Source organism: Poecilia reticulata, chromosome 8 (genome assembly GCF_904066995.2).
Source record: "Poecilia reticulata chromosome 8, P_reticulata-male-v2, whole genome shotgun sequence".
NCBI classification, from domain to species: domain Eukaryota; kingdom Metazoa; phylum Chordata; class Actinopteri; order Cyprinodontiformes; family Poeciliidae; genus Poecilia; species Poecilia reticulata.
Genome location: NC_088837.1, coordinates 5,691,557 through 5,706,418, shown reverse-complemented (window position 1 = coordinate 5,706,418; position 14,862 = coordinate 5,691,557). Strand labels below are relative to the sequence as shown.

General features: G+C 38.6%; 2 protein-coding genes across 4 annotated transcripts; both read left to right on the top strand.

Moving 5' to 3' along the window:
• Window positions 1-968: 968 nt before the first annotated feature.
• mfsd6l (major facilitator superfamily domain containing 6-like) lies at window positions 969-6,101 on the top strand. 2 transcript variants are annotated; one of them, XM_008415446.3, is made up of 2 exons: window positions 969-1,206; window positions 2,649-6,101. In XM_008415446.3, the coding sequence occupies exon 2, from the start codon at window positions 2,699-2,701 to the stop codon at window positions 4,454-4,456; it is 1,758 nt and encodes a 585-aa protein (XP_008413668.1). In that variant the 5' UTR covers window positions 969-1,206; window positions 2,649-2,698; the 3' UTR covers window positions 4,457-6,101. The 2 variants fall into 2 exon arrangements, with proteins under 2 accessions (XP_008413668.1, XP_008413667.1); XM_008415445.3 differs by having other exon boundaries at window positions 971-1,217.
• Window positions 6,102-7,063: 962 nt separating this feature from the next.
• LOC103468391 (bMERB domain-containing protein 1) lies at window positions 7,064-14,734 on the top strand. Of its 2 annotated transcripts, none has more exons than XM_081609700.1 (6): window positions 7,064-7,317; window positions 9,393-9,513; window positions 11,757-11,830; window positions 12,475-12,589; window positions 13,991-14,061; window positions 14,325-14,734. In XM_081609700.1, exons 1-6 carry the CDS (start codon window positions 7,242-7,244, stop codon window positions 14,441-14,443), a joined length of 576 nt encoding a protein of 191 aa, XP_081465826.1. In that variant the 5' UTR covers window positions 7,064-7,241; the 3' UTR covers window positions 14,444-14,734. The 2 variants fall into 2 exon arrangements, with proteins under 2 accessions (XP_081465826.1, XP_008413666.2); XM_008415444.3 differs by lacking the exon at window positions 7,064-7,317 and adding an exon at window positions 8,592-8,872.
• The last annotated feature ends 128 nt before the right edge of the window (window positions 14,735-14,862 follow it).

The window sequence follows — 14,862 nt, the reverse complement described above, 5'->3', positions numbered from 1 at the left end:
AAATTTTATTTGCAAATATTTGTCCGTCCGGTTCTTGTTTTTACGAATCACTGAAGCTGATTGGTATATAAGAAACGGTTAATTAAAAGCCCAGATTTAATATAGTATTTATGCGTATAAAGACTAAATTAAAACTTGCTGCCTACTGTGCGTCACTAATTTGGCGACATTCATAGAAAACTGACAAAGTGATGTTTTTGAATTTTGTTTTGAAGTCAATAACCAATATATGTGTATGATCATGTAAGCTATTTATTTCCATGTGAATCTAATCAAAGGTCGCAATCATATAATTTATATTTGATTAATTCCTAATTGATTCTCAACTCAAATAAAACCATTTTTTTTCTGTCACAAAAGATTTCTTTGTTTTTAGCCTCATGAGGACAAAAAAATAGACATGTGAATTATTTACAAAAGTCTTTAAATCAACACAAATTCAGTGAAACACATGGACATAAGCCTACAGCCAGAGCTTCAATGAAAACATTTAGATCAAAACAGGTTCATGTGTTTGAAAAATATGCACTTTACCTCAACTTTACAATCACGCTCTACTTTATATTGATTTATCACATAAAATTCTTAAGTATTGGGAGAAAAATAACTTCTTTTTTTTTAGTAGTTTTACTCTTTATGCTTGTATTATCACATAAAGTATCTTACCCTGGCCTAATATATTTACAGTACCTGATGTATATTGCTTTCATACGTTTCATGTTAAAAATTTGGATTTGGATTTAGATTTGTTTTGTAATTATGTTACAAAACAATTATGTTACAATTTTTATTTTATTTTATTTTATTTTTTTACATTTTTAAAATACCTGATTTTTCACGTAACTTTATATTTTGTCCATCTGATAACATCTTTAAATATTAAATTTGATCTTATAATCAGTTACTAAGCCTTTTTAACCAATGTTTTTTTTTTACTCGTATTAGTTGTGAACATTAATTTTCACACTAAAACGTTGGCGGCTTCTCTGGCGCACTGCAGCATCCGGACCACTAGGAGGAGCTGTAGCCATGAAAATATCTCGTCAGGTGTCTGCTTGTAGTTGCATTTACTAAGCATGACTGGCTACATGAACCGCCCCCCTGACTGCAGTCAGGTGTGTTTTGAACTAAACACGAAGGAGAAGAAACCCCTCTGGATGTCATGTCGCCACCAAAAGCGGAAAATGAAAAGTAAAGGAGTTCGAGGTAAAACATCGGTAAGACACACATTTCTAACTTTCTGTCACTCTTTCTCTTATCTTGCGGGCTTGGTGTGACGTGGACAAATGTACAGTACATCTGACGTCCTGCTGGGACAGGTGTATCCAGCCTGACAGGTGTTCCTCTCCGTTCTCTTCCTTGTTTCTACTAAACTAACATATTTCGGCTTCGATGTGCGATGCTCATGTATCTAAATGTAAATAAAAAGTAATTTTGTTGCTATAATGTTAAGCATAAACAGACATTTTATACGCTGCGCCTTTAAGTCGGCTTGTTCTATTATCTATACTATGATAACCCTGATCCACAAGATTCGTTGTTTCCTGTTACATACAGACTTACAGCAACAAATAAGACATAACATCTTTTAACATTTGAAGGGTCTGTTTGAGTTTTTTTTTTGTTTGTTTGTTTTTTTGATCGTTTATATTCCAAATAATAGATTATTGCAGATATTTGCATTATGACATTAAACAAGTCAGTTTTTTTTTTAACTTCCTTGTTGAATATAAGGATGGCAACGTGGTGATGAATCTACACAGGAAAACCACTGACACGTTACCACTTCAAAAGTCTTTGAGGTTTTTCACTTCCTACAGGTTTTTCACTTTCTTTTCACAAATTCTCACTTGGATTAAGGTCTTTGCTTTAACTAGGCCATTCCAACATGTCAAAATGGTTTGGTATTTTTACTTTCCAGTCAGCTAAATAAAACTCAGTTAGAGCTGCAATTGCCACGACTTAAAAAAATAAGTAAATATCTATGAAAGGAAATGTGTTGTAATTTTTTTTAAAGAAAAAATTTTATCTATATTTTGAGAATTTAAAATGAAGATAAAAAGGAACGGATCTTATTTTGAAAATAGATTATTGCAGGTGAGGATGGTAATGTGTAGATTGATCTAATCTAATAATTTGATCTTAATTTAGCTCCAATAAGAAAATCAGATCTAAAAGCATATTGATACTATTTTCAGTGTCATTCTCTGTGGGAATTCAGTGAAAATATTGTAGAGATCAACTAAAAAGCAACATGTATTTGTTAATATATCTAAATTTCAAAACATTGGTTGGTTCTCTTTTATTTTTAGCCAAATATATTAAGGGCCATTTTGCCATCTTTGGACTATAACAACGTTTTTACCGGCGTTACACTGAGAAGTAGCTCCTATAATGAGCTCAGCAGATGCTAGTCTGAAGGAGCTGAGTGGAGGAGTCGCGGGTAGAGCTGCTCTGTGAGGCAGAAGCTTGGAAACTGCAGCTCTGAGGAGGAGCTTAGTACTTGAAGGCGAATCTTGTTCCATTTAGGCATTTTGCACAGCTGAATGGTTGCCACAGGAGTTTAAAGGATTTCTCAAAGACTGTATTAAAAGAAACACCTCACTAAGTTATTTCCTGTTTGTGTCTGCTTTTCTGAACCCCACCAGTTGCTCCATGTGACATCATCTAAGAGACACTGTGCTGCTGGAGGACAACCATGAGGCGGACCACACAGGTCGACGTCAAGCGCGCCCTCGTTCTGACGGCCACCTTCAGCTTCCTCTGCTGCTGCTCTAAAGCCTGTCTGCTCCCCTTCCTCACCCTGTACTTCCGCCACCTGGGCCTGTCTCCATCCATGACTGGCATCATCATGGCCACCAAGCACTCCGTAACCCTGGTGTGGAGTCCAGCAGGCGGTCTCCTCTCCAAGCGCTACAACAAGAGACGGCTGGTGATAAACTGCTCGCTCGTGTTTTCTGCTGCAGTTGTTCTGCTGCTGCTGCTTCTCTCGTCTGTAGGGACGCCCGGCGCACAGAGCAGCACCTGTAACACCTCTGACCTGAGCTCTGGTTCAGGCCAAAGTGAGATGAATGTTACCCCTAGTCAGATGTTGCCAACACATACAAATTTAGTCATTCTGACGTCGCCTGTCAGTGAGTGGAAACTTGGTCCTGTAACAACTCCGCCTAATAGGAAGGATACAGATCACTCTGAAGTTCCTGTTTCACAAGGAAACTCATCTGAGGTGCCAATCATCAGTAAGACGAGTGTTCAGCATTCCACCGTCAGCTCCTTAGTGAATGCAGCAAGGAATAAGAGATCTGTGATCACATCGGACCGCTTTGAGGACAAACAGAAGGGGAGTTCGGAATTTCTCGAGACCATTAAGGAGATGGACATTCAGAACCAGCTCTTCTACTTGACGCTCATCATCGTGTTGGTGTGGGAATTTGCGTCGGCTCCTCTCGAGTGGACAGCCGACGACGGGCTTTATGAGTATCTGGACTACGCAGACGCCTCAGACCGCCATGGCAGTGCCGATGTATGGGGTCTGCTCGGGGCGGTATGCGGGGTCGGGGGAGCCGGGCTTGTGGTTGCCCAGCTCAGTTGTCATGCAGCAGCCACTCGCTCTTCCAGAAGCGCGGTGCATTTCTATTCCTACGCGGGCCTGGCGGCTCTAGCCCTGCCTGTAGGCGTCCACCTCCCTCTGTACCTGAACAGAAAGCGAGACCGGGCCAATGGGCTCCTTAAGGGTGTGCAGCTGGTCCATGGCTCCCCCCATGCTCTACTGTGCGCCTTCACCATCGTCCTGGTCGGGGTGGTGAATTCGGCTGTGGAGAACTTCCTGCTTTGGCAGATGGAGGATCACGGGAGCACTGAGCTGCACATGGGACTGTCCCTCGCTCTTTCTTTGCTCTCACAGGCGGTCTTCCCCCTCCTGGCTGGCAGAGTATCCAAACTCCTAAGACCTGGGAGGGTTCTCGTCATTGGGGCCGCTAGTCTCGGGTTGCAGTGCTTCTACTACTCCTTCCTCTGGGGACCCTGGGCGGCCTTGCCTGCACAGGTGCTGGGTACCTTGAGCAGCGGCGCCGTCTGGTGGGCTGTGAGGATCCAATGCGAGGACGTCGCAACACCAGGGGCCGAAAGAAGCGTCAGGAGGGTTTACAGTTCCTTGTGCCTATACCTTGGGAGTGGACTCGGGAGTTTTGCCGGCGGGTTCGTGGCACAGAGATTTGGGGTGACATGGTTGTTCAGAGGGGTTGCCATAGGAATTATGGCATGGTGTGCGTGTCTTCCTTTCCTGCAGTGGAAAGCCCCACGCCAGCGCAGGATTAACTACTCTCGCCTTTTGGCAGCCGACGCAAGCGAGGCCAGTGACTCCGAATCTGAGCCGGAGAGAGACTGGCTGGATAAGGCCATGGAGGATGACCGAGGCAATAACAACTACGAAAGGCGAATCAGACACCAAAACTGACAGAGGTTGGGTGATAAGAGATCAGAATTAGCTCTGATCAGTAATGAGCTGGTTAAATAAATCTGACTCTAAAAATGTCCATCATTTTCGTTGTTGCACCATCAACAACACTTCCCTTAATTGCCTTTTTGAGTTTCTTAAAGTCTTTTGGAATATGCCTGTACCATCTTTCTACATCTGCAGACTGAGACTTTTGCTCATTCTTCTTTGAATAAAGCCTCAAAGTCGGGCAGATTGGAAGGAGAGCATCTGTGAAAATCATATTTTAAGTCAAATTCACAGATTCTCAATTGGATTAAGGTTTTCACATTGACTGGGCCAATCTGACTCATGAACATGCATTAGTTGTAGGGTTGTTACTGCTGAAAGTTGATGATCTTTTGCAAAAAAGATTTTTCTTGGTACTGCTCCATCCCTGCGGAAGAAAATCATCCCCACACCATGATGCAGCTACCATCACATTTTGTTGTGGGAATGATGTGTTCAGTTTCATGTGCATTGTGTTCAATAAGGCATATTTTGATTTTAACAATTAGGGGCATGTGCTTTTGAGGCAGCAACTACTTCCTTTTTGAAATATGTGCGACACATATTTTCTTGACTGTTTTATAGTCGTTACAAAAAATAAAATTGTTCAAATTTAGAATCAGAGATCAAATGTTGGTGAGCAACAGCCTAGAAAAGCCCAGTGGGTGCATCTATAATCAAACTTGTCCAAAATATACTAATAAAGAAAGTTTACGTCGGCATTGGAATAGATATATTTCCCCATCAGATTTGCAACATTGCCTGACTTGTCACCCCTTATTACCACACGCCAGGTGACGATACTTGATTTTCTCCCGACAGGTTCCATTACCATCCAGAATTGCATTGCAATTTAATTTTAGCTGAACATCCCAGCATCCTGCAGCACTTCAAATTCTACCTAACGATTCTGCTATTCATCTCCGAGCCTCGTCAGAGTTTACATGTACATATTTGCAAAGGTAAGGGTTGCGTAGGCTCTGTCGTTTCTTTGAAAACAAAGCAGCAGGATTACAAGGACCAAAAATCTGACCTCAGTATGCAAGCTCAACAGCTTAGACCTCATGAGAGCAGAAACACAGCGGCCTCTTAGTGCAGAGTAAACTCTTAAGTGTGTGCAGAGGGCCAGGCCAAACTGAACTGGCATCTTGTTACAACCCCACCCAATCAGTGCTCTTGATCCTCCTCCACCTCTGACTGTGGCAGCCATCTTTTCTGTCCCTCACACTTGACACTAAACTGTGAGCATGTAGGATTAAATGGATGGAGATGCGCTCGTTCTTTGACTATATATTTAACTTGAGCACTATTTAAATGTCAGCTTCTGGGCATCTGTGGAGGACATTGCTGCCAAAGCTGTTTTTCAAAATTAGTTTGTGTGAGAGATACCTCGTGTTAGATGCTTTATTTTAATCTGTTAATTTTAACAGGCATGAACTTGAAGCTTGTCAGCAAGTTTTGGGATCTCTGTGAAGTCTAACGTTCCCCCTCTATAAATGCTGATCAATGTGCAAAGGTAGCTGTTGCGAAATGGAAATAAAGATTTCTGTTTATGCATTGATGTCAAATTAATGTCTTGTACTGTATTTGCAGTCTAATAAATATATTTGAACATAAACGCATTGTGACGAGATATTCTTGAGGCAGAAAGCCCTTAAAATTCTTCATAAACCTTAAATGTTTTCACATCGTGTTCATTTCAGTCACAAGCTTCATAGAGATTAAGGTTATGATGTATTTTTAGTTGAGTCAATACAACATAGTGCAAATTATTAAGAGAAAGGAAAGTAATCCATGATGCTAATTCATCAAAAACATACCAGGAGTGTTGCTTTTGATTCTTTAATCCATGTTTGAGAAATCCTTGAATCTCCCATGGCAACCATTCAGCAGTGCAAGACGTCTGGTTGGACCTAGCTCCGCCTCCTTGGAGCTGCAGTTTCCACATTTTGGAAACCTCTGCCTCACAGAGCACCCCCGCCCTGTGACTCCCCCACTCAGCTCCTTCAGACTAGCCAGCAGCAATTAGCAACCACCTGGTGGTCCACTTAGCTCATTATATAAGCTGCTTCTCACAGTGCAACGCTGGTAAAATCATTAAACGGATAATGGTTTCAGAAAGAGCAAGAGTTTCTTAAAGAAACATAGGCCCAGTTTCGAGGCAATAAATTACTAAGTCAAATTTCTTTTATATCATATTTGATATACAGTATACACCATTTTTATAACAGCTGAAGTCAACATACTTACTTGATTATGATATAAAATGGCCCTATGTGGCTGAAAAAGTCCCGATAAGCAGTTGGGCTTCTGCCTGTACAGGGTATACTGTATAAACTGTTGGTTCCACTTAATGCAGATTAATTTTTGTTTCGCTCCCCCTGGAGGACTGGTGATGCCATCTCCAGCATGCTGTTGAAAGCTGTATTCAGTCAGGTGATGATGTAAAACACAGAGTGGTACAAGAAGAAGATGGTTGCTGGTTTACAGCCCCTGGAAAACCTGTAAAGGTGAGTTGTGAAGCATTTTGGATTTTGGGAAAACTTCCGACATTGTACCAGTAGGTGGCGCCTCTGAGAACAGATAATTTCCCCGAGAGGCTGAGCGCTGACTGGATTCATCATCTGCTCTCCGCTCCGCGCTCATTTACTTCCAACACTGCATGGAGTCTGTTGATTTGTATTTTATAACACTACACGCACTTCACGCTTGAATCTACTCTGCAGCCTCGGGAAAAGACGCCATTTATTTTACAAACATGGAAAAAGAAAGAAGATCCTCTGAACAGTACAGAGTGCTGGACAAGCCTGAGCACGGAGAGACGGAGAAACAAAGTGAGTTTATCTGACTTGAATCATTTACATATATATATATATATATATATATATATATATATATATATATATATATATATATATATATATATATATATATATATATATATATAATTTTTTTATTTGTTTATTGTTTACATACTTAAATTAAGGGAGCAAGAGTTTTGAGTCACTTATTGTGCTATACTGTATAGGCTTATTGATTATTATTATTATTATTATTATTATTATTATTATTATTATTAATATAAAAGTAAATTCTGGAAAATCATTTTATCCTTATTGCATTATTTTTGAAAATTGCTAACATTTACCATGGCCAATATTATCCATCATATAATAATCATATTTAACTGGCAGCTTTAATTCTAAACATTGAGGGTTTTTTTTCTCCAATTCAGTTTTGTGCTGATTACAGGATTGGATCAATGGTACTACTCTCTTATGGCTTAGAATAACTGTTTATTTTAGCCTGCAGTAGATCATTAAAAAAACATGTTTGGTGGCTTTATAGCTTTTGAATTTCTTGAAGAAAGGGGGAGAAAGAAACAAATGGGGAGACTTGAGATGTTTTTGCTCTGAAGTGTTGTCTTTCCTTTATATGATACTAACTAAAATGTTGAGGTAAGACTTTCTTACCAAGTCGCAAATATCAGAAATTAACTATTATATTAAACATTACACATGCCGCTAATATCCTTTAATTGGTTGCTTGTTTTTGTTGTTTTGTCATGCCAAAAATTAGGATTTCTAAAGAATAAATAAATAAATAGAAGTTCCCCATTGTAAAATGAACGTTGACCACAATGTTGAAGGTAAAGTTTTTGAGTAAAGGAGGAAAAACACACAAGTTAAATTAAGCAATATGGTATCTAATGATTTGCTCGGCATATGTGTGTGTGTGTGTGTGTGTGTGTGTGTGTGTGTGTGTGTGTGTGTGTGTGTGTGTGTGTGTGTGTGTGTGTGTGTGTGTGTGTGTGTGTGTGTGTGTGTGTGTGTTATTCACAGCCTGTCAGTGTAATGGTTATGCCTTTTCACACAAGGTCATGTAATTAGAGGCCAAACCGAGCTCTGAAAGATGGATGACTCATCGCAGCCGGTGAGGAGTGGGAGGCTGCAGGAAGGGGCGGTGTTCTTCTTCAGTGATATTTACAAAAAATACATTTACTTTATCTATGGGTTTTTTTCTCCTACAAGAAAAGTACACAAAAACAAAAACCCACCAAAAAGTTGAGAGAAACGGATTCGAACGCAGGGCATTCTGGGTAAAAACAACCAAAAAGAAACGCGCGAGTCTACCGCTCGCGGGAGGAAAGGCTCGTTGTGTTTTTGCCAAAGGCAAAAAGAGAAATCTTACAGCCTCTAAAATTTGACGTCACTCCGTGTTTGTTTGGATTTTTTGAAAAAGGATGTTGCGCTCAGTCTTCTTCTGCTTCTTCTTCTTCGGAGGTTTTCGTGTCGATTCCTTCAGTGGTTCTTGGTGCAGCGCCCCCCACAGGCGTTTTGACAGTACGAAAGTGAAACGCAGCAGCTTTTCGAACCGGAGCAAGTTCGAGTTAGTATCAATAGACTTTTGGACTCAGCACAGTATCAATAATAATAACAACTGTTCAGTACTTGTGAGAATTATTTCCTGAAAATGTATGTTCATTATTAGAACTAACAGATGACGTTTAGAGATTGTTTTTCGACCTTCAAAGGTTGGTTTAAAGTTTTTCTCCTCATTGTTTTGTAAGCCACACCCACTTAAGCAAATCACTACACCACTGAAGAGATGATATCCAGGCACTGTCATGGTTATATTTATTAAGTTTTGTATCTAAAAAGGCACATTTATAACTGAAAAAGAAACTGTACGTTTTATTCATTCTCTTGTTGCAGTTGAGGGGTTTGAGCAACCGACACACAGAATAGCACTAGCATAAAATGATGTAATCTGAGAGAAATGCAGTCCGACCTGATTATTTCCAGCCCTCGAGACACTAACACATTTCTCAAAGTTTAAAACTCCTCATCTTTTGATTTTTCTTCTTGTTGATTAATTTCGTGTTGTGTTTTTTTTTCCCGCCTTTCAGCGGAAAATGTCATCTCGATGGCCGACTCTAAGGTCACGGTGGAGGACATCGAAGGGGAGCTGATCAAGATTGAGCGGATACGTGAGATCCTCGTACGACGAGAATCAGAGCTAAGATACATGTAAAATGTTTTCGTTTATGCTAAATAGATTAGCAAATATAGTTACAATTATTTTACTTTTCCTCCTAGATTGCCTTTTGAATCTTTATTGGTTTTATCTTTAGATCAGCAGTTATAAATGACAAAACTTTTTCATGTGTTTTACACACTTTACTTCCACTGTGAATTGTTTTTATGTAAACCCCCCCCCCCCCCCCCCAAAAAAAAAAAAAGCAGTGAAATTTGTTCCAACATGACAAAATATGAAAATTTTGTTTTGCATTCATGTCCCTCATCAATAAACACAAAATGATTTTATTTTTCATTCCGCATTTTTTAGTGACTCACTGCGTGAACAAACTTATTCACATGTGACTAAGTTTGTTCACAATTTGTCCCTAATTGTGAAGTTGAATTTTTTCAACATTAGCAAAAATATCAACAAAGTTTTGTGCACATTTGTAGTGGAAACTCAGCTACAGGCAAATAATTTAAGTAAAAATCGTCCTTAATCTCAATATTAATCTGAAAGAACACTTTAAGCTGTTCGAGCTCATATTGAGAGAAATGGAGGCAAAATCTGCTTTAACTTGACCCCTGTTAAAGATATCAGCTTGACGGACAAAACATGTCTTTGGTATCATTTCATTATCTACTTATTATTCCTTTGCTGCCTCAAGCACAGAAAAACCTTGTGTTACAATCCTCTGATTACCCCCAAGATGGTCCTTGCTGTCCTTCGGGAAGAAGTCGTGAAGCGCCACAAGCAGCCATGTGCACGACAGCAAAATAGACCACAGGCATTATTAAAACTGTAGCAAGCTGCCAGAATCCTCTCATTGTTTTTAATTATTTTGCTTGTTTTCTGCAGGGACCTCATTATTTTTGACACTTTGCAACAGGGAGAGGGGGTTGGAGGCGGTTAATGATGAGGAAGCATGTTGGAGTCGGTGTTATGGAGGCACAATGTGATTGAGACAAACTGGCAAAGCACCTCTCTTTGTTTTTTCCTCTATGATTTTGGTTTATGCAGGAACATTTCTGTGCTATGTAACTCACATGGTGACATGTGTTTGTGTAAAACAGTTGGTTGTCAGGCAAAAATCTTTCTACTTTGCTCGTCAAAGTTAAGTAACCGTCTCAAAATTGTTCCTTCTTATTGTTTCCTATGGTCAAACTGATACTAATGTTGATAGAAGGAGGGTTACTACCCTGTTTAAAAGCAATTTTAAACAGTTTAAAATTGCTTACCTAATAGGAAAATTTGGAGGTTTGGTAATATTCATCCTTCCATCCATCGTCTATTCCTGCTTCAAAATTTAATCACAATATTTAGTTGTATTTGTTGCAACTAGGGGCAGGAATTTATTGTATTGTTTATCATTTATTGTCAAAAATTTCTTGTCATTATAAGAATTTTGATTTATCATTGTTACAAAAAGTTTCAGCTAATGTTAAAAAAAAATTGACTAAAATGTTATTTTTGCTATGTTCTCCTCTGTATTCCACAAGTGCATGCATAAAAAAATATCAGTAAATTCAAAAATGATTAAATCTGTATGTGTAGCTTAGGGATACAAATAACACTTCTTTAAGTATGTGACGTCCTGAAGGAGCTTATATCAAAATACAAACGTTTTTCAAGAGCAGCATTCATGTTTGACTGTGGTGCCATGCAATTACATAAAAAAGAAGTAATTCAAGTTTTTTATTATCCTACACATCATGATAAAAGTCTAAGTCCATATCGCCCACTTCAAACTGCTATCTTGACAAAAGTGAATAAAAAGTATATAAAAATTGTTTGGCACTAAAACAATCTTGGAATAAAGTCTGACCGATGGCGTTATTTTACGTAAGCAGCATTAATCAAACTCAGCTTGTGTGTCTTGAAGCAGAGGTTAGCATTAGCCTGTGGCATCTTCTGAGCTGTTAGCAAAATGCTTTGATGCTACGCAACATTTAGCTTTACGTAGACGATGTTCCACCAGGGTAGCAATCATTTTAGAACAATAAGTTAGTGTCTTACAAAAACTAAAGGCAGTCTAAAAATAAAAGGAACAGACTAATAAAAGAAGCACTTCACTACAGCAGCTAGCTTATGTAGCTTAGCTGTAATGCTAAGCTATGTTTAGTTCTAAATCACATGTTGAAAACAGAATTTAACCAACAGCAGAAAAATATAGCAAGTAATACAGTAGTAGTAAACACTTTTCTGCTCATGTCTAACGTGGTTATCTTTTAATTTTTTGTTCTTGGCTCAGGATGGATGACATTCAGCTCTGTAAAGAAATTACAAGGCTGAAACAGGAGCTGCAGAAACTTGTCACAACTCCAGGTAAATTGAAAAATATGTTGTCTTTTTAAAAATCTCTTTTGTTGTGGAGTAATTTCACACATTCTCGCCAACCCACTCACATCTTTTTCACAAAAGGCTTCCAGCTAATAGTTTTTGATTTTCTAATCTCTTACGAATTTCTATGCCGCTGTAAGCAAAGTGAGTACACACTTTCCAAATGTGTACTCACACACACATTTGGAAAGTGTATGAGTGCTTAAGCGTGTTCCACAGACAGGATTGTTTTGAATTTGAACCAGATTTATTTTTTTCATTTCACTTGATTTCAGATTTTCTTACGTTTTGTGCCTCGAACGTTTCAGACCAGTAAAGAAATTCCTTACGTTTTGAGTTATGCCTTTTGATAAAAGTTTTTTTTTATGAAGAAAATCTCTGCTATTTCAACATTTCAGATCTACATCACTAATCGATGGAGCCCTTTGTGATCCGTTGTCAGTCTAACCAGATGATTTTAGTTCAATTTTGAAACAGGAACAGTAAACTATTTCAAATGGTAGTGGAAAATATAAATAATAAAACAAATCTCTTTATATTTACAAGCTAATCCCAAATCATCTGCAGTTTTCATTTGAATACCTGGAACTGTTTGCGATGATGAAGCCCGTCTTGTGACTGTTAATCAGACAAAGACAAGTCCACAGAAGACGGAGAGAAGGAAGAGGAACTGCTGAAGCAGATAAACAAGCTGGTGGAGACCAGAGACTTCCTGGTGGACGACGTGGAGTTTGAACGGCTCAGGTGAGGCTAATGAACCAACAGCACTTTGAGTTTACAGACAGGAAGCGTAAGATCACAGTTGACAGAGGAAGATGTTTAATTTAGATAGGTGATTTCACTAACTTTAAGTTTTTGGTATCTTGGCTCATTTTGGATCACTCTCGTGGTGACAGAATATCAGAAAATGTAGTGAAAAGTTTGATATAAATAACTTTTTCACTGTGTAAAATACCTACTTTACATTTTTTGTCCCCTCTCTTCAAAACTATTCTTTTGTATGATTTTCAGTCACTTCATTCTTTATTAGCCAGATTCTCTAACTGCTCTTGCTACAGTATTTTATGACCTACATTGTAAAAATGATAGGTGAAAATCTTCATTTTTACAAAAGAACATAAGATTTATTACTATTATTATTATTATTATTTGGTGCTGTGATAAATTGATATTTTGCAGAGTTGATCTATTTTCTATCACTTTGTATTAAATAAACATAGTATCTGAGAAAACAAAACGGCTCAAAGAGAGGAAAATCTGAGTGAGGGAAAACATGTTGACATTGAATAAAAGTGGCTCGAGAACAAAACCTTGAGGAACCCCACCAGTGAGTTTCAAATTCAAATATACTTAAAAACAAACAAACAAAAAACTTATTTTTGAAAATGACTTTGAAATTTAATTTGAATTGAATTTGAAATTCATATGTGGGGTTCCTCAAGGTTTCATTCTCGTGCCTTTTTTATTCAGCTTCAACATGTTTTGCCCAGCTCAAATTTCTTGTACTATGCTGATGACACACAATCTTACATGTCTAACAAGATAATAATGATGAGACTTAAGGCTCTTTGTTGGGGAAGAATTGTTCAAATGATCAATTTTTTTAAGAACGAGCCATTTTATCCCTAACTTAGTTTTATATTAATTGTTCTTGAGGACCGAATTTCATGTAAATAGGCTAAATTGTCTGCCTTAAGTAAAAATCTGCATTATGGTCTTGCAAAAAAAAAAAACTATTATGTTTTTTTTTTATCAAATCTAACATTTCAGAATACAAACGTCAAACATGTGCAATTTTGTGTTGTGTAAGTTTTGACCCTTTGATTGCCATTTGTTTATTTTGAGGGGTTAAATTAGCTGTCAGCCCCGATAAGCTTCCACCTGGTGTAAATAAATAACTCTGAGAGACATTTCAATTTTCACAAAGTGGAGTGTCAGCTGGGACGCTTCATAGGCTGCGTGGTGAGTATTTACAGCAGATATAAAAATGTGAGAATATAAAAATGAGGAAAGAGCTGTCCTGATTCAGCACTCACAGAATTGATTTGCCGGTCCGGTCTGCGGTCTTAGTTTACCAGTGCATGGAATAAAGCATTAAAACCATGTCGTAGAACAGTGAGGTCCAGAAAATATTGTCTTCTTCAGGGAAAGAGAGGAAGACAAGGAGATGGCAGCTTTCCTGGAGTCCAAATTTCCCAATTCTTTGGCCAAAAAAGGTGAGTTAAACAAGTCACCCAATACCACTGGCTTTAGAAGATGTGAATTTTACAACGTGACTTAACGGGATTCCATTAATACACCGAAAAAGTTGCAAAGTGAAAATAAAGTGAAAATAAACATTTTGACATAAAAACTTTGAATACATTGTTTTCCCACTCATTGCGTCTTTCTCTGATATCTACGGAAAGTTACATCCTATGAATATAGAAGTTCAGATTTTGTGGGTAATAACTACTTTACGTTGTTTTGCCTCGTTCAGGTTCTCCGCGAGATCGAAGGGTTGCATCACAATCCCAGCAGACATCCAGTCCGTTTCTCACGAAAGCCGGACTGACGCTGCTGAAGGACTGCTGCGGCTTCACCTGCTCCGTCATGTGAAGGAGTGAAAAGCTGCGTGTGTGTGTGTGTGTGTGTGTGTGTGTGTGTGTGTGTGTGTGTGTGTGTGTGTGTGTGTGTGTGTGTGTGTGTGAACACAAACAGGACTCCTCAGTGTTTTTACGTATCCGTTCTGTGGGTTTCCTTTAATAACAAATGATTCTTTAAGCGTTCAAGCCACTTGAGCGTTTACTGCATCACTGCCACATTGGAGTTTCATGGACAGAAAAAAAAACGTCGAACATGATTGTGACGTGACTTTTGAATGTTTGTACACATAAAATGTGAAAAGTGTGGTGTGCTTTTGTCTTCAGCAACTTTTTCCTGCAATTGGAGTTGACAAGCTAACACAAGTTCAGTCAAATTAGATGGAAATTGCACCAGATTTCAGAAAGTGCTCAAAGGGGGGACGGGGAGTAGCC

Excerpts from the sequence above, each read along its gene's own strand:
- LOC103468391 (XM_081609700.1), top strand. The coding sequence starts at position 7,242 with ATGGAAAAAGAAAGAAGATCCTCTGAACAGTACAGAGTGCTGGACAAG. Across the intron at positions 7,318-9,392 it reads CGGAGAGACGGAGAAACAAA|CGGAAAATGTCATCTCGATG; the intron begins GTGAGTTTATCT and ends CCCGCCTTTCAG. Across the intron at positions 11,831-12,474 it reads GAAACTTGTCACAACTCCAG|ACAAAGACAAGTCCACAGAA; the intron begins GTAAATTGAAAA and ends ACTGTTAATCAG.
- mfsd6l (XM_008415446.3), top strand. The coding sequence starts at position 2,699 with ATGAGGCGGACCACACAGGTCGACGTCAAGCGCGCCCTCGTTCTGACG.